The sequence below is a fragment of the Platichthys flesus genome, chromosome 3 (assembly GCF_949316205.1).
Source record: "Platichthys flesus chromosome 3, fPlaFle2.1, whole genome shotgun sequence".
In the NCBI taxonomy this organism is placed as follows: Eukaryota; Metazoa; Chordata; class Actinopteri; order Pleuronectiformes; family Pleuronectidae; genus Platichthys; species Platichthys flesus.
Window position 1 is genome coordinate 22,876,585 of NC_084947.1, and position 23,686 is coordinate 22,900,270.

General features: G+C 42.9%; 3 protein-coding genes across 3 annotated transcripts; 1 reads left to right on the forward strand and 2 right to left on the reverse strand.

The window, feature by feature from the left end:
* Window positions 1-1,324: 1,324 nt before the first annotated feature.
* rad9b (RAD9 checkpoint clamp component B) lies at window positions 1,325-8,612 on the forward strand. Its single transcript, XM_062384673.1, has 11 exons — window positions 1,325-1,358; window positions 1,819-1,913; window positions 2,104-2,241; window positions 2,394-2,508; window positions 2,748-2,847; window positions 4,192-4,298; window positions 4,452-4,558; window positions 5,439-5,503; window positions 5,816-5,938; window positions 7,497-7,698; window positions 8,223-8,612. Exons 1-11 carry the CDS (start codon window positions 1,325-1,327, stop codon window positions 8,358-8,360), a joined length of 1,224 nt encoding a protein of 407 aa, XP_062240657.1. The 3' UTR covers window positions 8,361-8,612.
* A 343-nt stretch (window positions 8,613-8,955) lies between these two features.
* Window positions 8,956-18,328, reverse strand: pptc7a (protein phosphatase targeting COQ7 a). The gene is made up of 6 exons (XM_062384738.1): window positions 17,747-18,328; window positions 15,879-16,058; window positions 13,975-14,173; window positions 11,742-11,865; window positions 11,520-11,649; window positions 8,956-11,065 (listed from the first exon to the last, which is right to left on the reverse strand). Exons 1-6 carry the CDS (start codon window positions 17,946-17,948, stop codon window positions 11,007-11,009), a joined length of 894 nt encoding a protein of 297 aa, XP_062240722.1. The 5' UTR covers window positions 17,949-18,328; the 3' UTR covers window positions 8,956-11,006.
* An 896-nt stretch (window positions 18,329-19,224) lies between these two features.
* Window positions 19,225-22,613, reverse strand: ppp1cc (protein phosphatase 1, catalytic subunit, gamma isozyme). The gene is made up of 7 exons (XM_062384740.1): window positions 22,236-22,613; window positions 21,687-21,818; window positions 21,282-21,512; window positions 20,945-21,049; window positions 20,491-20,714; window positions 20,087-20,221; window positions 19,225-19,898 (listed from the first exon to the last, which is right to left on the reverse strand). Exons 1-7 carry the CDS (start codon window positions 22,288-22,290, stop codon window positions 19,809-19,811), a joined length of 972 nt encoding a protein of 323 aa, XP_062240724.1. The 5' UTR covers window positions 22,291-22,613; the 3' UTR covers window positions 19,225-19,808.
* Between the last annotated feature and the right edge of the window lie 1,073 nt (window positions 22,614-23,686).

Sequence of the window (23,686 nt, forward strand, 5' to 3'; positions counted from 1 at the left end):
AGCACATGAAGCCAATACACATGTCCAAATCTGTGATGTCTGCACCCTTCTTACAGGTAACCGCATGAACAGATGCTCAGTTTTCATCTTGTCATGTTAAATGTCTATAAAATGGTTTAAATGAGATCATTATGATATTTGTCGCGTTCAACAAGATCAGTGCCATCACATCAGTTCTCGTGTTTGTCTCAGCACCCTGCCCTCACAGCTGGACAGAGACGCCTCCTCTGCAGCATAGCTAATGTGTACAGTACCGAGCACATGAGACGCCAGATGAAGCAGCACTATCTCAATGTGCTGCACTCCTGTGTCCAGTCAGGTGAGTATCCAAACGTCCCAGACGTTTAACTTCGACCGCTGCCATCAGCCTCATGTTGTGTTTTGTTTATCTCCCAGGTCAGAGTCCCTCCTTCAGGAGGGGGCATCAGCGTGGAGACAGCAGCACACTTACACAGGATGCAGGGAAGGATGTGGAGGCAAGGGCGAAGCCACAAGGGCAGAGGAAAGGCAGCAGCAGGAGCAGCAGCACAGCCAATCCTGATGTCATACTTCCCAGAATAGTCCACCGATGAGGGATATGATGGCGGATGGTTTAACCCGGCTTTAAGGACCTTATATGATGAGGGTTCATGTTGATCTTTGTACCAACACGCCTGTCTGGTTGCACAGTTTTTAAAATATGAATTCATAATGTCCTCCTTACAAAGAATGGTGTGCAGGCGTGGTTTCATACAACACACTCCACATATTAGAAGCTGCTGCCTTCACAGTCCTACTTCTGTTTGTGGGTTGTTTAGTTGTAGTTGTCTTTAAAATTGTTATTGTTATTGTTATTCTTTAACATGCTATCATCCATAACACAATAATAAATATTGGATTGTGTAATTGGATATTCTACTGTCACTGAGTTCTTAAAAATGGAAATGAAGAATGATGTAGTTTTCACTAGAGGAAGCAATATTTCATGAATTAATGTTGCTACGTTATTTATTTTTATGTAGTGATTCTAAACCTTTACATATAATATTTTATTGCGCTACCTACTACTAGTTAGCTCGTTTAATAACTTCTTCTGTACAGTTTTACTATAACATATCCTACTAGCTTTATGCTATCTGGTGCTGAACATTGTTGACGGTCACTGTCAAATAAAACAGTAAATAAAGCTTAAGGTTAATACATTATTACATTTCTATATGTGACTGAGCCTCTACAGGCTAAACTAGCCTCATGTCAATATGAATGTATTTGCTTCAGCTAAGCTATTTATCATAACAGCTTGTTAGCATCTGCTCTCTGAGCTCCTGGTTGATTTACAGCAAGTATGAAGTGTGTCCTTGAGGGAAATGGTGTAAAAGGTAGAAATAACCAAGACTATCATAATATGACAGTGTGAAATTCAGTATGACAAATGTTAACGTGAATTATTAACTTGTAAATGAATTGTGGCAGCTAATAAGGTTTCTGAAGCATTTTTAAAGATTGAAGGCAATGCTAGCTCAGCTAATGTAGCTTAAATTAGCTTCTTAGTAGTTATGCTATCTAAATAGTTGCTAGTGTGTATCTGTGTGTTCATGTTCAGGTTAAGGTTGAGGTTACATTTAGGTTATGGTTTGGGTTTGGGTTAAGGTAAGGTTAAGGTTAAGGTTAAGTTTAGGTTGAGGTTAGGGTTAAGGTTAGGGTATGGGTTAGGAAAGTAGTAACTATGGTCAAACTGTGTGTGTGCGCACGCACTTGTGTGTGTATTTCTTCTGGAAAAAAAACTACTAATTTGTAATGAACTTGTTAATCTACCGTAATAACTTACAATGACAACAGTGGTGACACCTTGTTGTGTTGCAGTTTTTGGAAAAGCTGTTCAGGCCCTGTCACGGATTGGAGAAGATCTGTGGTTGGATCCTATGGTTAAAGGGGTGAGCAGCAGCAACTGTTACTGGAAGTATTCTTAAACCCTGACAGGAAGAAGGTTTTACCTTCTCCCCTTCCCTTCTGTTCGAAACAAGATGGATGTTAGACACCAGGCTTCTATTTGTTGGGTGACTGCCACCTCCCTTCTCCCTCTCAGATTACCGAACACCTACTTTGAACCTCTCTGTCCCACAGTTGGCTCTGAGATCAGTGAACGCCGCTCACTCTGCATATGCCTGCTTCCTTTTCTCGCCAATGTTCTTCCAACACTACAGCCTGGGATCTGGCTCAGAGCCGGCCCGTGAAACCATCAAATGCAAACTGGTCATTAAGGTATGCAGTCAGTAGGGGAGGTCTAACAAAACCAGAACTGAACATGTTATGTCATATGATGATGTGATATGGTTCTTCAAAAAAGTGTGTTACCACAGTGTTAAAACAGCGATGATCATCTTATCTAATATCTCTATACTTTTGTTTTCAAGTCAGTGCTACCTCTTTTCCGGTGTCTGACTGCCATTGAGCGTAATGTGGAACGATGTCAGATAACAATCAGCACTCCCACTGACCGAGTGGTAATCCAGTTTTTCTGCAAACATGGTACGTAACACTACATTTTGTACCTTCAGATATCCGTGGGTGTGTGGGGGGGGGGGGGGGGGGGGGGAGAGAGAGAGAGAATTTATTCAGACCTCATTGCCTATCAAGAAACAGTTTCCTTGAAATGCAAAATTTGTTAAATGACCTCTATTCACACTGACACGATGCTGCGGACACTGTATTACATACTGTCAACACTTGATGGCAGTGTGCTGCAAATGTGTCTGCCTTTGTGACAGGCATCACCAAGACTTACAGCCTCCGCTTCCAGGAGAGTGAGGCTCTGCAGGCGAAGTTCGCCTCACACCTCTGCCCCAATGTGCTGAAGGCCCCTGCCAGGTTAGCACCTCACTGTTATCAAGTTGGAACCTGCACTTCCTGTTACCAGCCCTTCACATAAACTACAAAGCCACATCCCATTTAATAGGACCCTTTTTCACTTTTCATATTTTCACGACAATTTCCGAATCAGCATCACACAGAGTAGAAATTTAATATCAGCAGCAAATAGATAATCTCCATACTCACCCTAAAAAACCAAAATATACAAGAAAATCTTTTGTCTGACTGATAATGAGGACATCAGTGTGAAAATATAAGATGTCCAGTAGATCTGTCCAATGTCCACTGTACCACTGTCACATGGAAATTGTAGTCCTGACAGAATAAACATTCAAATAGGGTCTATGGGTTCAAGTCTGTCGTCACATCCATTCCTTCACATTCATTTGGATATTCATTCAAACTGCCAACAGCTCAGAGGGTTATATTTGCAATTGATAACAGCACATACAAATAAAAGGCTTGTCTTCATTCAGGCCCCTGTATTGAGGGGAATCGTACCAACATTCTCCATTTATGTATTTTTTCAACCTGGCTTATCAGTCAATATTATATACTTTCAAAAGCCATCACCCCACCCAGCTCTGAAAACCCTCTGCTGAATTAATGGGCCTTCTGCAACTTTTCCATTTCCTCGTTTGCATATCCTGATACTTGTCTCGACAGTTTATAATCTATTCCTGCATCTCTGTGATATACTTGACCAAACGGCTCTTTGGGCATGGCCATAATGCATAAGGTATTATTTCATCTCCAACATATAGCTGTAGTCTGAATAACCTGCTAGGGCACTAGTTGTATCAGTGGATGGTATTTAAATTGTATTAAGCTCATTCTGATGTCTCTAGAGATCTCTTTAGTAACACCAATCATTTCATCCCAATCACGCTGTTGAAAGGAAGTGCCCAAACCCATTTCCCATGTTTTCAAAGGTGCAGTGGTTTTTTTAGGTAACACTGAGAAGTCCCATGTCCTTTCCGCGATCACAAATAGTTTTGACTTATAAATTATAAAAATCCATCTTTAATCAAGTAAAAAATCAAATAGAGTTACTGTGTTATTAATAATATGTATGGTGCGAATCAGTTTGATGCAGCAGTCCAGTCTAGGCAGAGAGAGGATGTTTTTTACTGACGGCCGACAGATGAATCCCCTAAAACATGCACCTTCTGTTCAGTGCAGTCCAGTTTAATCAACCAGACTAACAAGGACATAAACAGTAATACCTCGTCACATTAATAGCGTTTAGTCTTTGGAAAACCATCCTCAATCAGTAGATCCTGTTTGATCTTTCTCCGAGTTTGATTCTGAGAGCTTTTGTTCTGCTCTCTACCTCTGCAGACTTCTCAGTGATATGGTGCTGCATTTCCCAGTGTCCCTGGAGGAAATCACCTTGTCTGCCACTCCTCTGAGATTCACCCTGAGAAACTACCAGGAGGCGGGAAACGGTGAGCTGATGTTTCACTCGGATTTGGCTCAGGCCCAAGATAAAACTGGTGTTGCACCAGTTTTGAGATTGACAAGTTTAATTGTAGTGCAAATATCATATTATTCAAACAAACAAATTATATTTTTTTGCCTCGGATGCTCCCCTGTGACAGATCACATGAAGACGATGTACACTGAGATGTCCTTACACCCTGATGAGTTTGACTCCTTCCAGGTCGGAGCGGACTCAGACATAACCTTCTGTCTGAAGGAGTTGAGGGTAACAGGGTTATTTTTGGATGCTCCCATTATCCTGTCACATGAAAAAATGACGTGTGTGTGTATCCTTGTATGTGTGTATGTGTGTGTGTGTGACTATCGAACCAGGAGCATTTCATGTCTAACAGGTCTCATTTCTCCTGATACTCAAGTGTCAAAAGGCCTCTGTGGCAGTGTCTGCATATATCATTTTCATGCGAACTTTTCCCCTCAGCCATGTGACTCATCTTTACAGCAAAGATACTGTGACCTAAGTGACGCATGTTAACCCACATCATGGAAAAAGTAATTGAACTCACAGGTTCTAGAAACTAAAAGCTACAAATGGCTACTTCACAATGAAACGTGTAACCGGGCTGGTTCAACTTAAATCAGTCTTAAACTATTTATATCGTGGCCAAAACATGTCATGTTGGAGAAACATAATGTAATTTACAGAGTGGCGTTCTAATTAATTCAAAGTCTGTTGCAGTGTCCAAATGTTTTCTGTGCCAGTTTAGAAAACAAAGGAAAAAGAGCTTGGTTGGTCATTTGGAAACTTGGATAAACAGCATTTGAGTTAGTCCAGTTCATGACCTGCGTTAACACCCTCAGCTCTTGTCCCTAACGTCTTGGAATGTCTCTTGGACGTCCTGCTGTGCGGGTCCTCATTAGCCTTCAGAGGAGTCTCGGTTTTGGTAAATCGGGTTTGAATGGATTACATACCAGGCTTTGAATTTTAGTCGCCTTCAATTTATTCAATCTTTAGTATTTTTCTTTAGCCTGATCATTGTAAACAAGTCACATCACTGCTTGAAGATGACCAACTGTTAAAATGTTACATTGGTGACAATCACATCCTTGTTTCATGCCAGGGAACTTCTACCATTTTGTTGTTCCAGGGTTTTCTGTCCTTTGCGGAGTCACATTGCCTCCCAGTGTCCGTCCACTTTGCTGCTGCAGGGAAGTAAGTGCCTTTCTGCCATCGTGAATAACTTGAGTGGCATTTGTATCTCAAATTACAGAGGCCAACGTCAGTGTGTGGCACTCAAGTGCGTAATTAACACCAGACAACCTCAAAATTCATGGCATTTTAAATTTCAACTGTGGCAGATGAGTCTAATTATATTACCAGTCCTTTCTCTGAGTGACCACTTATACAGAGATTTGCTGGTGGCTGGTAAAACCGTGAATGATACTGGTGATTGGATATAGTTGGATTTAAAAGGTTTCTGCTTCAGTCAGAGATACGTCAGTGTATTATTAATGTGCTTTGCAGGCCTGTGTGTTTCTCCATGGAGGACATGGTCCTAGAGGCCACTGTACTGCTGGCTACTCTGATGGACTCTGAAAACATGGGCCCCTCACAGCCTGTCAGCCCCCCGGCCCCCACCTCACCCAGGTAACTAACACTATCATCTCTAGCCACATGCTTTTAATCCTCTCTGTAATAACTGTGAACTGCTATACCCTCAGCACAGTGGCACAGATGAGGGAAAGATTTATTTGATTGTCATTTTCACCAGATTATCGTCCTTGTCACCACTGAAGTCTGTGCAGGCCGACTTTCTCAGATCTATTAGAGAGCAGAATCCAATCCTCCCACAGGGGCTCTACCTGAGCCTCTCTCCTGGCTCCAGCTGAGGCAGTTTGCCCTCACTGGCTGCTTTTAGCTTCCTAAGAGGGCATAGTGTTTCCTCAGTCAGCCTTGTGTCTGTGACAGACATAAATAGGGCAAGCCCAGGACGTGTGGGGTTAGAAGCCTGTCTGGTTGACGTTCTGTAATCCCCTCATCTCCGTTATGCTAGCCTGGTTGGCTGTTCTGCCAACGTCACTGTCCTGCTCTGCTAACCCTCTCTCAGCCCCTGTACCGTTGCACTCTGGGTGGATCTGGTCACCCCAATCCCCAATGTCCTGCTGAACATCTGGGTCATTTGTAGTTTGCTCTGCTTGTGTGCAATGCTGGGACACTGCAGGGACATCACTGACCTGATGAGCAGGTGTGACAACACAGGCAGCGTTTCAGTGCTCCTGTCTTTCACCTGCACTCCTTTCCTCCATTATGTTTTGCCATGAGTCATTAAGGCTGTTTTGGAACAAATGCATTGTTTTCTTGTTGTTCAGGTCATGCTTGGGACCACCCATTCCCACCTTCTTTCTCAGGGCCTTGTTAAGTATGAAGCCAGAGACAGTCTGGAGACGTTTAAAACTGCACGTACTTTTTACCTCTTCCTGTTGTGTTCCTCTTCAAACCTCTGGTCTGGTTGCCTCTGTGAGGTTGATGACATGTAGGGTGGTTACATGCACAGAGGTGGTTTATTATGTTTGCTCATAGCGAGCGCTAGGCATGCACTTTCAGGATCAGTTGATGACTACATGCTGAGAACTATACGCTCTTTTCACGAAGGTCTTAATGAAAGTAAATATTCATCATCACACAATGTTAATAGCGATACTCAAATCGGTAGAGATTCATCCTCCTAGTCACTCTATTTGACAATTCTATTATCAAAATATTACTCAACTCCTCATACAGATACTAAAATGTGAAAACAAAACATACTTTCATAATTTAGAAGAACACAGTTGAATATGTATTTAAATCAAACACACATTTTTGGTTGAAGTTGTTAACAATCATGTTTGTCAGCGTCTTGTGAAATTTCTTCTCCTCTTTTCATTGCCTCTTATTTTCAGTTAATTGTATTACCACCATCTGCTCTTCCTCCATCAGTCGTGCCTTTATAAACCTCATTTCACAACTCCTCACCAAGCTCAGTGATAATCCACATCCTCAGGATCAAATTCCATTGAGACTCACTGCGTTGTGTTCACTGGAAAGTCTATAGAGGAACAGAGCCGTCTTTACCTTGCACAGTGTTATGACTATTTCTCCTCTGCTCAGGAACCTATCATTACCTCTTGCCACAGACATTATGTGTGTGTGTGTGTGTTCTCAGATGTGCAGATGTTGCTGCTCTACCTGTGGTGTCTCATGAGGGAAACAGCAGGGAGTCACAGAATGTTCCTGCTGTGATGGAGCTGATCCCATCCAGTCAGGGCAGCCCTATCAACCCACCTGCTCTCAGGGACCTTCTGTCTTCAGCTGACGATCCTCATGGACTAGACGTACCCGAAGAGGCAACTCCTGTGTCTACCATGGTAACAAAGGCTTCCAGTTACCTCTTTGTTTTCACTGGGAATCGAAGTGGTCCCTATACCCTTGATGTTATACAGTGTTGTCAGGTTGCGTGGGACTGTGGAGTGTTTTCTTGACCTCTACTGGGAAGTATACCCATGATACCTCACTACTGACCAAGATGAGCAGGCTTACAGTATGTGAGAGATCTATCTTATGACGTGAAGCATTTTGTTGGAATCAGAGACAAACACAAAATTGTGGTTTTCTTTTCTTGACCAAACTGCTTACTATAGATCTTATATCTGACACCTGTTAATGTTCTGAATGTTTTGCTCTGGCAATATTAAGATTTTGTTGGCCCATCAACATGAATATTATCTTCTCAGACCAGTTTCTAGTGACCCAAGCACTCGTATTTTCCTTTAGTCATCTTTGGATTTTTCTTTGAAAACTTTATTCATAAAAAATGGAAAAGTAAGGCAATGGAGTCCTAAAATAATAGAATACTGCTAAAATAACATGTGTCATCTGTTTTCCTCTGTAGATCTGCTCCCTGCTGTTCAGGGCTGTAGCGTCAGAGCAGGACGACGATGGCTGTGATGTCAGTCTGCCTGTTCTGGCTTGTTACAGTGACACAGAAGACGAGTTGGAGAGAGACTATACAAGAAGCCCTTCACTGTGAAAAGAGAGTGAAGGAATGTGAACCTCCTCATCTCGACCTAAAAGTAGACCCTACAATTCAACTGTAGTCAGAAGTTATGCTCAACTATATTAATATATCCAAATAATACATATACAATGGTTGAAGGCGTTTTGTTCTTAGCTTAAATGTTTCAATTATATTCAGTGTTCAGGTTCCCCAAAATGTCCAGTTGGATATGACAGAATCTTTTTACGATGATTATTTGTAATAAGTGTATATCAACTAATTTGTTTTGTCTGCTTCATTGTGTAAAATACATGAGTCATAACAATTAAGTATCGTCTGTGAAAACATAACCAGTGTGTGAAGATGCCACACCTGTCTGTTGACTGCCTGAGGCTTGTTGGAGTACACACACAGTACACACACCTTATTAACATTGATCTTATACTGGGCTGACTTCAGTGAAATACACACTATGAAGAGTTATATGGGACAGATGGGATGATGGGAAAATTCAGCCTTAGAGGCATGTAATCTGAGCCTGTGAAAAAATACTTCTTTGATGTACTCCGCAATACTCATGCACCGGACAGCCTGTTGACGCTGACATGAAAGACACCAAACACAACAGTATAATAAATACTATAGCCTTTATTCATATATTGTACAGATCTGAAAATGCTTCTTCACAGAGAACAGATCTGGATACAGTGGGGTCCATGCTGTGGTAGTAGTAACAAAGCAGAGAGATGTGGTGGAAGGGAGACGACAGGGAAGAGTCAGGGAGCAGGAACCACCAGATCTGACTGGGAGAATTGCTCTATAAAATCATTAAGGCTACTTAGATTGTCTTCAGTGCTTTAACAGTTCAAACTCACATTTTAAGCGTTAGCTGCTCCCTCTGTCCAAATCAGCTCTTTCTTGTCCGTCAGCCTCATCTCACAGAGACGTCTGAATCTGCCGTCTCCCGGTGTGAACACGTGAGACTCAGCCAGGAAACAGCTCTTTTGACTGTGCAGATTGTAAACAGTGATGTGGAGGATTTTCTAAGCAGGGGAGAATGGCTTTATCACTATTCCTAAGCTCCGGACCGAGTGCAGACAGAGCGGCAGATTTCAAGAGAAAAACGAATGATGATTGTTGCTGTAGATGAAAACGCCCAGTGTAAAGACATAAGGGCATGATGGGAAAAGCTGTTTGGTCTCTTATTGTTACTTTGACAGTTTCAGGCTCTGTACCTGACACAGGGTCGGGCATTTCAAAGAATTACGGACATTTCTGCCAATATCACAGACACCTGATACAAGGCACATTATCATCAGAACATTAAGAATAAATATGGATTTTCTAAAGAAATGTTTTTTAACTGTGGGTAAGAAGTGTAGGAGATGCAGAATGCAAATCTGTGGTGATGTAATGGAAACACTATGAACATTTTTCACTTAAAACCTGCAGTGACCTGACGTTATGAATGTGCCGCTGGAGCTCTACAGCAGAGAGGAGAGAGAAGAGGGGACCACACTGATTGTGAACAAGTTTCTAAAGCTACTGCAATGTGGTGATCAGTCCGAACATTTCAACAACCCCACTGAACGAACAGGTTACAAAAATACATTAGGTCACATGACCACGTCCGCTATATGGAGCCATTTTTCAGATATGCTTTTCAAGCTTGTGCGTTTTAAGGCTGCAAGACCAATTAAGCCCAGTGGATATGGAGAAGTCTGTAGCCTTCACATCCTTCATACACACAAGTACATTCAACCAGAAAACATTCACACACACATTACATGTCATCACAGCAAAGACTTCAGCAACAGCAGCTGGGATATTAAAGGGAGGGCATCAGTTTGACCCAATATATCTCCACAGATTCGTCAACAAAGAAATATCATTCCCATGAAATATCAAAATGTATGCAAGTCGTGAACTCACTGGTCTGGAAAAGGCAGCTGCTGATCTTTTTAATGAAATCTCATTGGATCAACCTGCCCCAACTAACCACACATGTAGAAACGTCACATACACTACTTTTTTGCATACTTTTACAAAACATCCCATAACAGCACATAAGTCCTATACTATTATCTAACATATGCTCCCTGCACACACATGCAAAGGTTCCAGGCCCTTTGATGAACAGCCACTTGCACAAGTCTTCCCATTTATTGAGCCCTAATGCTGCCGTTTCCTGTGCATTTCAATTTTTTGACACTACTGGTGTCAAAGCCCAGTGTGTGGGAACTGCTCCAACAGTCTGCAACCTCCACTGAATCTCCACTGCCTCCCTGCCCAGAGAAAAGTTATCCTCGTCAGACAGGATCCTCATCTTCCACATGCCTAACGTCTACTTATCTCGGCCAATGGGATTATCCACTGAGCACTGGAGCACTGCAAAGATGCCAACGCTGCAGCCGGGCCAAGAGGATATGTCCTGCTTCTGCTCCTCTTTATGCAGCAGCTCTGTGATGTACAGCAGCACACTGCAGTTGGTGTGTAGGAGGGTTTTTCCTTCACACTCTCTTTAGAGGGTGGGGGGTTGCCAGTTAGGAGTTGAGGCAGAGCTGTACCAGCAGAGGTTGAGGAAAGCATCTGACGTTAGTCCTTCATCCTGACCTGCAGGAATCAAAGTAGTTCATCACCTGCCAAGGCAGACGGCCCCGTCACAGCTCCATGCAGAGTCTAGTCAGTGTACTCTGCCACTATGGACAGCAGCACCGTGATGTCATCCGGCTTTCCTCCTGGACAATAAAAAGCAGCGTGCTGTTAGGAAGGGGCTCGTCATATGCATACGTTTCAAAACTAAAAACTATTCATGTTATGTGATATTTTCCACTCAATTCATGACATTTTGAAGAGCACTAGGTCACAATCCAGTAACTACATTGCCTACTCTTGCATTAATGTTGGCAGAACAGGGTTCAGGTATTATGCACCTTTTGAATGGAATAATGGTGATTTGATCTTTGCTATCTGATGTTTTTCATGATAAAATAGTTTTAATTAAGTCCTTGTTGCTTCTATTAAACAACTCTTTGTTGTATCAATATGCTGATTGTGATTGTCTCCTGTTCTCAGGTCTCTTGAAAAAGACAAAAATCTTTGACTGCCTGAATAAATAAAGATTAAATAAAAAATCCAAATCAAAAACAAGTATCAGTGTCAATTAGCTTCACCTGGACCTGAGACACTCACCTCTTACATTCAGTCCATTGTCACAGGCAAACTGTGCGAAAGGCGACATGTAGTTGGGGTCATATGCCAGAACATGGGCCTGCTCTGCAATGCTGCGGGCCGTCTGCTGGATGCTCTCGTAATTTGAGTTCTGAGGAGCAGTAAAAACAAAGCAGGCGTGATGTTTGTATTCCAGACATATTTTTGATTCCACTCCCACCTGCAAACCTGTTTGGGACTTGCCTTGAGCTTCTTCAGCTCCTGCAGGATCATGTAGTCAGGCATGTTGTCGAAGAGCCCATCGGTGGCGGTGAGGATGATGTCGCCGAGCTGGACATCGAAGGAGGAGCTGTCGGCAGCGTCAGGGCTAAACGCAATGACACAATAGAGTCAGGCTGAGATCACATGCAATGCTCTAATATTGGTAACAGTGTTATTAAATTGGAAATGTTCTCCCAGGAAATCGGTCCTGTTGGACTTGGTAGAGTAACACGAGCCTCTGACCCAGCCTATCTTATTCTGAAGGAATGCTCACTGATTACAGCAGGTTACTCTACCCCACAGGAGAATGTACCGACACAGACAGGCTGGACTCCCACCTGCTGCAGATATTCCACTTTCGCTATGGAAACCTAATCACATGCTGAATGAGGATTAATTCAGGAATCATCACATGACGGTTGTGGAAAGAACACCCAGGTCCAATAAAAGGTGCTATCGTCCATTATGAGGAGGGGAGCAACAAACATATGGAGGCAGGAACCAAGTTAGTCTGCCAGTGTCAAGTTTTCTTCTTGGAAAAAGCCCTGGCCCTGCTGCACAGCCCCTCATCAGTCACGAATATCATTCAGTACAAACTGTCATCAAATTGCATCAAGACACATGGAGCCACAGCTCCTAGAAACAGCCTGGCCTGGGACTCTGGTAAAACTGAAACAAAAGACTAGAACAAGACTAGTGCTCACACAATAGGGGAACCCAATATTTTGGGGCTCTTAGTGTACTGTGATTGGTCAAACTAGAAACAGAAACCTGAAGCCTACAGATTCTACATATTCACATGCAGAATCTGTTTATAATTTTGGAACATAGGACAAGATGGAGAATATCCCTTTTTAGTTTATACATTTTATGAGCAGTTGTAAAAGGACTGAATTAGCTGCCATGTCTGAATTTGTCACCCATTGTTAAACCTGTCACTGAGCTATAGTATCTTGTGACTCTAATGATCTAAAAACACAGATAATTACACTGAGAGATCGGACATCTGGTTTGGATGGAGTTAGAAACCAAGCTGTGTTTTAGTCTTACTCATGTTACTCAGTATTTATCATTTTTCTTTTTTTTTGCCTGATAATTCAAAACACAGTGCTGCAGTGATGTCTGATTTCCAGTCCTAACAAGAAGGTTGTTTACTCTCTGACCAAACAACGTAAATACATTTCACAACAATACTGCAGGACAACTTAAACATTTGCATGTTGAGCTTGAAAACACATCTCTTTTTCATTAGCATGTTGTCAGAGGCTCCCTCTGTGACATCAACATCCTCCCTCTATCGCAGGAAGGACACGGATGCACTTTGGTTTTGACCCCTGGATTCTTCTTTTGGCTGCCCTGATAGTGATCTCAGTCTGAAAGCTTAATCTGCTCTTGCGCTAAATCCTTCAACTAAATGACTAAAGCATAAAAATGAAAAAGAATCTAATTAAATCCACAACAGCCATTGGAACTCATTGTGCGTCAGCTGAAACTAAACTGGGGCCATTTACAAGAAATCAAATCAACGCTCGACACTAAGTTCTCGTTCATCTTCTGTCAGGCTCAGAATAGTTAACCTGAATTAGTGACAGAGTGATGAAAAGGTGTGGGCGCTGGTGCAGGATTGGCTGCAGCCACTTCACTCGACCCATGAGGCCACACAGACTTTGACCAGGGTGAGAGGGAAAGCTTGGCAAACATCCAGCAGCCGCCCTGCTGACCGCTACTGCTGCCGCTTGGCATGCCACGCTATCGAGACGCCGCAGCACGTGGCCCCCTGACACACTGCTACTCTCAGCTCAACACAGTACAGCAGTGTCGCTACTTTCACTACACACTGCTGCATGCGAGGGACTCAATGTTCTGAAAGGCAGTTTACTGCAGCTAAGAGCCTTTGTCTTTGTGTGCACGTGATGTGTGTTGTTATAGGTTGGGCTTTGTCACATCTGCTGTGCTGAATGCATATACATTGTCCATCCACTGTTCAATTAACTATTCAGTACATGCGCTCCTTCTGCATCTGCTGACCCCAAAGCTGCTCTCAGACATGCATTGAAATCTGGATAATCTCCCGAGTGTTTGCGTCGGCCAACAGTAAAACAGACCTCAATGAACATTCTCAAGAGTTCATGTCTGAGAACGGATCAATGGACCAAGTTCAGTTAAGTTGTGACTATAGCAGATGCAGGGTAGTTCCCCCTGTCGGGTGTCTCACCTGTCACTGAGGACGGCTCCCTCTGCCCCGGGGGGAGCGATGGACAGCTGGAAGGGCGTGTTGAAGTAGTGCTGCTGCTCGTCTGAACGGTGGACCACCTCCCCTCCCCGCACCACCAGGAAGCCTGAGTCTCCCAGGTTGGCTGTGTGCAGCTGGTGGCTCTGTCTGTCCAAAACCACGATGCAGGCTGTGCTACTACCTGCAGACATCAAGCAGAGACACTAATTACTTTTCTATTTCAATGCAAAAGTTTGAAATCTACTAAAATGCCAATAGGCTGTAATCCTCATCAGTAGATCATTGGCAGGATACAGATGATTGTAACAACTGAAAAACAGAAATGAGAAATCTTAAAGCACTGGGAAACTGTATGACTGTATGTCATTTTGAAATGAGAACAGATGGGATTACCAGTACTATCATGCACTAACTGCAGACCACAACCAAGCCAGGTTTCTATAACATGCATCTCCTTGTACAGTTCAGGAACCAGTCAGGATGGACAAATCACGTTTGACTGCTGCACCAATGATCAAACAAAAGTTGCGTCAGTAAAATGTCTATGTGCGAGTCGAGGGGTTTTTACTTTGAGGAAAAGGAAGTGTTACTAATAACATTTTTCATCCAAGTGTCATAGTAAAAGTGTCACCATAACATAAACCATCTCTTTCAGGTAGTATCAAAAGCCGCTTAATACAAATTGTTCATTCCAGTAACTCTGAACCGATCTCTCGCGCTGACTTTATTCGACTCTCTGACAGTGAGCTGTGCAGAGCTCTTTTTTGTCCCATCAATAAAGACTACAATACCTCCAGAACATTTCAAGTCTATCCTTTCATGAAATGAAAAAAAGGAAAAAAGCTAAAGACAAATAAACCCAAACTTTTCCTCTTGTTGACTTTCTACAGATCCTCAGAGAGATGCATTAGGGAGACTGACGACTGAAGTTAGCTGAATACACAAACTAGCAGTTTGTATCTGTTTTTGGGAGTTCCACCATCTGGGAGATGGTGAAGAGGAAATATGAGCTGGTGGAGCGGGAGGACAGCGTGCTGCCACACCCTGCTGCTGATTCATCTGGCACTCCGAAATATGCTCTCTTGGAGCGACCTTCAAAACCTCTCACGCACGGTGACTCACTCTCCCGTCTCCTCTGTTTCCCCTCAGCACAATTACACACGCCGCCAGCCTCAAGAACGTTCCCTCGGCTGTGAAGTTAGCAGCACAATGCAGTGTTGTTTGTCCTGATGCACATGTGATAACGGGGTGGAAAAGTACTGAAAACTTACCAGGACAGAGCGCTGGTAGTATAAACACTCCTTCAGTTGATGCTTCGTGTTTGTGCATGCATCTTTGTCGGGAAGTGGTGCAAAGGAGGAAAGGGATCATGGAAGTGAACTGCACGGGGCAGGCAGGGACTTGGGACATTCCCAGGATTTCTTAATCGGAACTGGCTGTTCTCTGAGTCATGTAGCAAAAATCTCCATCCAACCACCTCTAATCTGAACAGGCGGAAACAAACAACCCAACTCTAAGTAGTGAACTCCGACCCAATCCGCAAGGAAAATGCACGGTTTCATACGCAGGCATAGGTTGGCATACACTTTCCAGCAGAGTGCATGGCTCAGGAGGCTCTACACGAGTTTAGTGAGCATTTAAACCAGGTGAACGGTACTAGGGGGGGGAGACAAGGATTTTGCGGTCAATTGAAAACATGTCTAAAGCGAATGCTTCAGAAAATGAGACTTGAGAAGCCTTGGAAACTGTGTTGAGGTACAAGATAGTGAACATGTACCAGATCATACTTATAGGATCTATTCTCAGAAACATTGAGTATTTCAGTCCTCCCAACTTTAATGTGTTTTAAAACTAATATAAGTGGACTCCAAACTTTGTTCACTCACCCAGCAGCGGCACTTTGTTCTGCAGCAGCTCGTAGTAGCTGCTCGTGAGGATTCCCACGGGGTTGGTGGGAACGAAGCGACCTTCCTTCACCAGCCTCTCGCATGTCTTCATCAGCGTACCCGAAAACTGGGACGGGTCCACGCCGTAGTCTCGCCAGCCACCTACCCCATCTGCCACACCTTAAAAAAAAAAATCATAACACAGAAACGTGTTGATTAAATGACAGCCACTAATATTTTCTTCCTCTATATTTACTTTTAAAAACCCAGCTTCCATCATTCTATCATATATTTTACACAATGTGAATGTTGTGACAGCACAGGGAACCAAATGTTCCCTGTGCCTGGGACAGTAAAGTGAAGTGAAAAGTGAAAATGAGAATGAAATGAGAGATTACTAGAGTAACCGTTGTTGACATTCCTCAGACAAGTTTGACATGAGAGACACAAGAAGGATCCCACGCAGCTGCACAACACAGAAAAACAACAGAAACTTTCACAGGCGTGCGAAGGGAAACACAGTACGCAAAAAACTCTTTCTTAAAATTAGCAGCTGACACAGACTGAGTGAAACCACCTGCATCTGTGAGCAGGGTCTTGACCTGTAGTGCTTTCAGTTAATTCTGGTTATGCTATATAAAGTCCCACTGGTCATTTACAGGGGATAATTAAAAATGCAGGAGGTCTTTTTCAAGTAATTAGAAACCACTTGACCTTTGTTGCGATTCAGGCCAACAAATACCATTATCTCTCACCCTCTCCTGAAACATTCAACTCTGCACCCTCAGCTAAAAGCAGAAATTTCATAATTGAACCCCTCGTCTCATTTTTCTACAGAAGTATGTTCTTTAATTGTCTGATTTGAAAGCTAATAGGCTCACGTGTTCCCAGAGGAGCCTGTGGCCGGGTCCAAGATTTGCCTAGAAAGGAAACTTTAGTCTCATTACTCGCGGGACGCCAGCATCTGCCTCGCTGACCATACAAGGATGGCCCACTGCGTCTCCTCTGTGGCAGAATGTAGCAGAGAGCCAGGGCTGCCAGTAGAGCACACACGCAACTCTGCAACTAATCCACCCTCCAAAAAAACATGGAGAAACCACCTGATGTAAACAATCCCCTTGTTTTCATATTACCTCGCGAGTCTTGATTAACTCAGTGTGCAGAAATGTAAAATAGATTAGCAGAGATATTAAATAGCAGGTTGTTTATGTGAGATTAAAGGCTTCTGTGGATTAATCTTAGTTCAACCTTCAATGCTGCAGACTTTAAGGCCTCGCTTAGTTGTTGTTTACTGAAAACCTTTGGTGTGAGGAATGAGCTCAGATGTTCAGGGTCAAGTTTGATTACTACAAGGGTCTATGTGATGGAGGTGATCAATACTGTACAACAACTGTGCAGTGATGTTAGCAGTAGAGAATAGAATGTGTCATTGTTGTTTGTGCAGTGAAATTTGCTGTGCATCTCCAAAATGTTCAAAAGATAAGGGACAACAACAAATAAAGCAAAGTTTGTTGCCTTTAGGTAACATAGGGCTGCGGGTCATTGTTCCTATCAAGCCCATTTGAAGTTGATATGATCTTTCAAGGGCCACACTAAATGATTGGACACAAATCGCACTCACATGTCAAGATCAATAACATGTAGACATTAACAATGTACTATGGTCAAGAAACCGCAGTAAATCTTGTGTTTCAAGCGATTCTAAACACCCACATGAACACATAATTAGGAATACATTTAAATCCCAAACTCTGCACATGAGCTGGGCTGGAGGCGGTGACCCTTGACCTGTCCCCTCCGCCACAGACTGAACACAGAGAGATGCCTGGCTGATGTCTCCACAGCGAAACTAAACAAAGACAACTCACCAAGAACATCTGCGGATCTGTGTCGGGCGATGAAGCACGCGTCGTCCCCGTAGCACATGCCTTTCTTCAGGATGCCTTTCCGGAAGTCCTTCCCAAAGCCGCAGCTCGCCGTCACCAGGCTGTAGTCGCGGCTGTCCGTCTGAGAGAGTCCGCCGAGGACAGCTCGGGCCACCAGTCTCCCGTACGACAGCACGGACAACATCCCCCTGGGCGCACCAGCACACCGCCGAGCTAGCTAGCGATCAGCCCCTGCTAGCTCAGCGTCGACGGGGAGCGCAGTGTTTTTGTACCGAGCTAACCCGCTAACCTAGGCTGGAGGATGCGCTACACACGGAGACACAGCCGCCGGCAGCAGCCGCCACGCACCGAGACAACGAGCCTTCTTCCCCCCGGGTGGAGTAAACACGAGACGCGGGGGAGCGTCACACTAAAGCCGAGAGTCTCAGAGGAAACAGTCGCCCGGTCCGCTCCAGAAGAGCAGTAGGTGCTGGTTGTCCATAGCCACGCTGCCTGCTCAGCCTCTGGGACATACACACAGCCGTCCTCCCCTCACCTCCGCTGACACTCTCTCTCTCTGATGGGTCTTGTGACCGCTGTGACGACACGACATTACGCAACCCACGCTCCTTATAAGGACGTAACACTATTCAGTCGCATCTTATTCACAGCTTATAAAACCATGTGCTGAGAGGTGTCACGGGTGGAAACTAATGAAAAGAAAACGCACAGTTTCAAACAGAGGGGAAAACAGGACGTGAGAATGAGCTTGTGTGTTATATGAATAATAAAAGAAAACCGGTCATTCCAGAAAAATAATACAAATAACATTTCTGGGATAATTCACCTATTTAACAGTGTGAATTGTACTTTGCAGAATACATTCTGTCTGATGCAAGAGCCCCCTCTGACATGGAGGGGTCTTGGGAAACTTAGATGTGCAGTCCACTGTGATTATATTATATATTTTGTAACAGAATATCTGTTACAAGTTATTACTTCTACAGTTTTATATCCATTAGTGTTGTAATTTCTTTTCATTTACTTGAAAAAGAAGATATATTTTTTAATTTCTGCCATGTTACCCGTGGCATGTACTTTTCCATTTGTAGCCAAGCATGGTTAAATCTACACTTCCCTGGCATAGTGTCTTATGAGTATGCCTGCTTATATTTTCAGTGTATTTCTTTGAAAAGCATATGAATAATTTAAAACTTAGCGTAAATGAACTACATGAAAATATGAATATAACAAATTTCCATCACTTCTCCAAAACTTTTGGGATTTAATTATTTTCAAGCACTTTTCCAGGCCTGGAAACAAACATTTAACAATTCCATGACATTTCCAGGTTTTTCATGGCCGTAGGAACCCTGTAGTGAGTTTGTTTCTTGTCAGATCTAAGATAAAATTGTGGAGAAAAAGGGTTCTTGGTAAACAAACATTGTAGCATAGGAACAAGAAAGACACCCAGATACCAATTTCCCCCTAAAATACACTCAAAGTTTATTAGAAAGATTTAGACATTACAAGAGTGCTTTCTTATTCATTAATTTAGCACAAGACTTGTTTAAAAATGTGATGATGCAATGTGAAGTCTATGTTCTACAACACAGACTAAAATAACTGTAAATAAAGTTTAACGAAGTAAACAGGTGTTTGTGACTTTCCCCAATGGGCTTTTATAACCTTTAATACCCATTGTTAACAATGAGGAAAGAGTTGACAAACTAAAAATAAAATATGAAACAAACTGGAAAAATTGTGCACAGCTTCAAACAAGGCATTCCTGTGCATAAGTAGCCATATTGTTATATTTTCCTGATTGAACAGTCATATGTGGCAAAGACTAGCTGCAAAATGGAGTGCAAAACACCTGAGGTTTTCATGGTGACATATCAATTTACCCCTGTGGACAAAACAACAAAAATATTTGCTTTCATCGTGTAGGAGTGGATATCGTTTCAGTATTGGCAGCATGAAGAATTACCAATCCTTCGAATGCAGAAGACGAAAGCAGAACAGAGGAGTGGGACTCCGGAGATTTGCCTCCACACACGGCCCCTCATTTCTTGGCTTGCTTGGTGACCATGTTGCGAGGTGGAGTCACGGGACGGCTGCCGTTGGGCTTCTTCTTCTCAGCTGGTTTCAGAATCTACAAAAGGAATACAGAGTTGAGGGGGTGAGATTTCAAGAAAAAATATTTGAGATATGTGCTGTGAATTATTATTACATTTCTGAATGATCAAAATAAGTTTCAAAATCGATTTTCTTTTTATTCAATGAATGTTGTATTAGCAGTTATGCTATGTTTGACCAATGATGCACAAGTGGAGACATCACCTGGAAAGAGCACATGAGAGTCTCATCCACGCTCATCATAGCACCAGCATTGTCAAACTCCCCACAATAGTTGGGGGCTGAGAACAAAGTGACAAGCTGCCTCTTTGCAAAAAATTCGTAGCCATCCTCAACGACCTGAGGGTGAGATAAGAATAGAAAAGACAGGTTACACAACTCAGAAGGGGTTCTTAGTGCCAGACAAAATCATGTCTATTATTTTTTCAGCCTTTACTCTCTTCCAGCCTCGGAAACAATGTGTACACAGTGTGTATAGAGTTCTTTGCACAATGTGTGACGTACTGCTTTCCCTGAATCAAGTGTATCAGTGTCTAATGACCCACCATTGCAGAGCCCTGTTACATAATCACAATGCTGTTTACCATGGAAAAGAGAACTGCAATTACCTGATGGGCACGACAGATCAGATCAAGATCATGTTTATGCAGAAACTTGGCCACCACCTCTGAGCCAAAGGTAAAAGATACACCTCTGTCATTCTCCCCCCAGCCCAAAACATCCTTGTCTGGATCAGACCAGAGCAGATCGCAAAGCAGACCCTGGTCAGGCACATCAGTGGGGCGCATGATGCGTCTGATCTGCTCCATGGACTGAAGGTCAGGTGACAGTCCTAGATGGAACAGCAGGGAAAGTACAAATAAACATACTGATATTGAGGTCATCAGCCATTACACGTGCGTGAAGCCTACGTCAACTCAAAAACTGCAAAACAGCATTACTGAAGGACAAATAAGAACAGCTGAGGACAAAGGGTGAAAGTTTGTGGATGAAACTAAACAACGGTGGAATTATTGTCAATTTGAGGGGAGAAAAAAAAAACACCCGAAAAAAAGAACCCACCCCCGTGGCAGCAAAAGATCTTCTCATCAACAATGGCGGAGATAGGGAGGCAGTTAAAACAATCTGTGAAGGTCTTCCAGAGTTTGATGTTGTACCTTCTTTTACCTAAAACATCAAGACAACAAAACAGACAGATATTAGTATTATTATCTCATAACAGTATTGTTATCTCATAACAATACTAACACTTCTTCCATCGATGTTAGTATGTGTAACGCCTTTACGACTTTTATATATTTTACTTATCAGCACACTTATACAACATAAGAATTAAAAACTCTGATCCTGTCAATGGCACATTACATTTTAGTCACCGACTTAAGTAAATATTACTCACACTCGTCATAGAAACCATATATTCTGTTGATTGAAGCACACTCATGGTTTCCCCTCAGCAGGAAGAAGTTCTCAGGGTATTTAATTTTGTAGGCCAGCAGAAGACAGATGGTTTCCAGAGACTGCTTCCCCCTGTCCACGTAGTCGCCCAAGAACAGGTAGTTGCTCTCTGGAGGGAAGCCTCCATACTCAAACAGCCTCAGCAGATCATAGTATTGCCCGTGGATGTCACCTATAAGCACAAGGATAACTTAATATCGAATAACACAAAGTTGACTTATGAGTCATAATTTGTAATCGTCTCCATTTGGAAAGGAAACCAGATATGCTTCTCACATGACTATAAATTACAGATACAGTTTTCATCCATTATTTTCTGACGGACACACATACAAACCATACATACCACAGATCTTGAGCGGGGCCTCAAGCTCCAGAAGAATGGGCTGACTGAGGAAGATCTCCCTAGACTTGAGGCACAATCCGCGGATCTCGTTCTCCTGGAGCTGCACATTCTTGCCAGGCTTTGCTCCTCGAACTGCAGCAGGACAACAAACAAAAGTCAGCACACACACTGTCGAGCCGAACACGGGCCCAGCTTAAGTTTACACTGCCTGGTACACAGCAGCTCCGGGCTGAGTGTGTGCTGGGCCAAATGTGATCATACAGTGAGCTACATGAGGCGCCTGACTGCGCAATGATTCCGTGAGTGTCTGTGCATGTGTAATCAAATGTGTGTTAGACCGGGTGATTGATGTCCTTTCGATTACATTAACATTACCAACCAATAGGCACGTTATGTTAAACTGACGTTAGCAGAGTTGAATAATAAATAACGCTAGCTGGCTAGTGGCTAGTTATTCCACAAAATGTTGACAAACATGCGCCAGTGGCGCTTTAGCCGCTGTTCTCGCCTGTCACATCAGCATGTTAACAACCGACCACGTCCGCTTACCTTCTAAAAGCCGCTGGATGATACTGTCTATGTTCAGCTTGTCAACATCAGCCATTGCAGCGCGGGAGTCAAATCAGGGTCTTGGCGTTAACACAGTGGTGAAAGCTAGTCCGCTAGCTATCCGAGCATTGGCTACCTGACGTTAGCTTCGGCTGAGGGTGAAGATGTGGATGTGACCCCTGCTTCTGTTCGAGCCACACGTCGACGCTTTGGACAAACTAATAATCTACTAAAACATTGGACTCAAGAAAAAATATACACATCCAACGTTGTTATCTTTGGAGCGAAGCGGGGACTGAAATAATAAACGTCAGGCGAACTAGCCGCGAGCTAGCGATGCTGTCGCCTCTGTTTTTCTCTGCCGCACCTTGTACCAGCTTCAAGGAGGCTGCGGCTGCCGCTGCGCCGCTGCTGCCCCCTTCTGGTCTGGATGGAGAGGGATGTCTCCAGCCCAGAAGAAGAAAGTGCGTTACGAGTGAGAACAAAAACATCAGGTGATCAATGTGATTATTCACTAGCCGTTAGGAGCAGTCGTCCTAAGATACCAGCCTCTTTCTATACACAAATGGCCCTGCAAGATATGCATCTCATTATGTTATGTCAGAATGATATAGGGACAGCACAATGTATAAACATATTGTTATTATAACCATTATTATGACAAAACACATTTCTTTCACCTTGGTATATGGCCATGTGCAGCAATGATCCAAAATTGATTGTATGTAAAGCTTTAGTATTTTACAGTAACTTCATGCCACTGACTTTTCTAACATTACCGGTATAACGGATAAAGATACAGAGAAAGTTGTTGAGTCTAAAAATACAACAAAGGCATTAGTTCATCAATTTGGTCATTAAGTCGGTGTTAGGAGCATTAGTCCTCACAAACAAGACACTTTCAAAACAGAAGTGACCCTCCATGTTATTAGTATTAGACTATGATATTAGCCCAGTTGTCACTTAGTCAACCTCATTGTCGGAATAATATATTTTTGAAGCATAATAAAAATAATAATGATGACAATATGAATATACAAAAGCAACAACAACAACAATAATCATCATCATCATTATAACAACAATGATGATGATGATGATTACCATAACAAGAATGTTGCAGTTCAAATACTAACAGATCAATTTATGAGCTTCCTTTTTGGACTCAGAGGATACTACTGCTTTGAAACGTCAGTTTAACGTTTGGACGGATATTTGTGAAGACTGGTAGTTCTTGAACAAAGTCTCCATTATAAATCAGCTGGTAGACATTATTTCAGGTGTGAAAAAGAGATTGATCAAGTCTCTAAAACAGAAAGAGCACTGTCGCTTAATTCAATTCTGTAAGACTTTAGCTTAGTGCAGCCAAACTTCAGTTGCTGGTTAATGAGGTAAACTACTGTCTCCATCCCTTTATTTAAGAGACCTTTAACCTTCTTGTTTGGACGGTT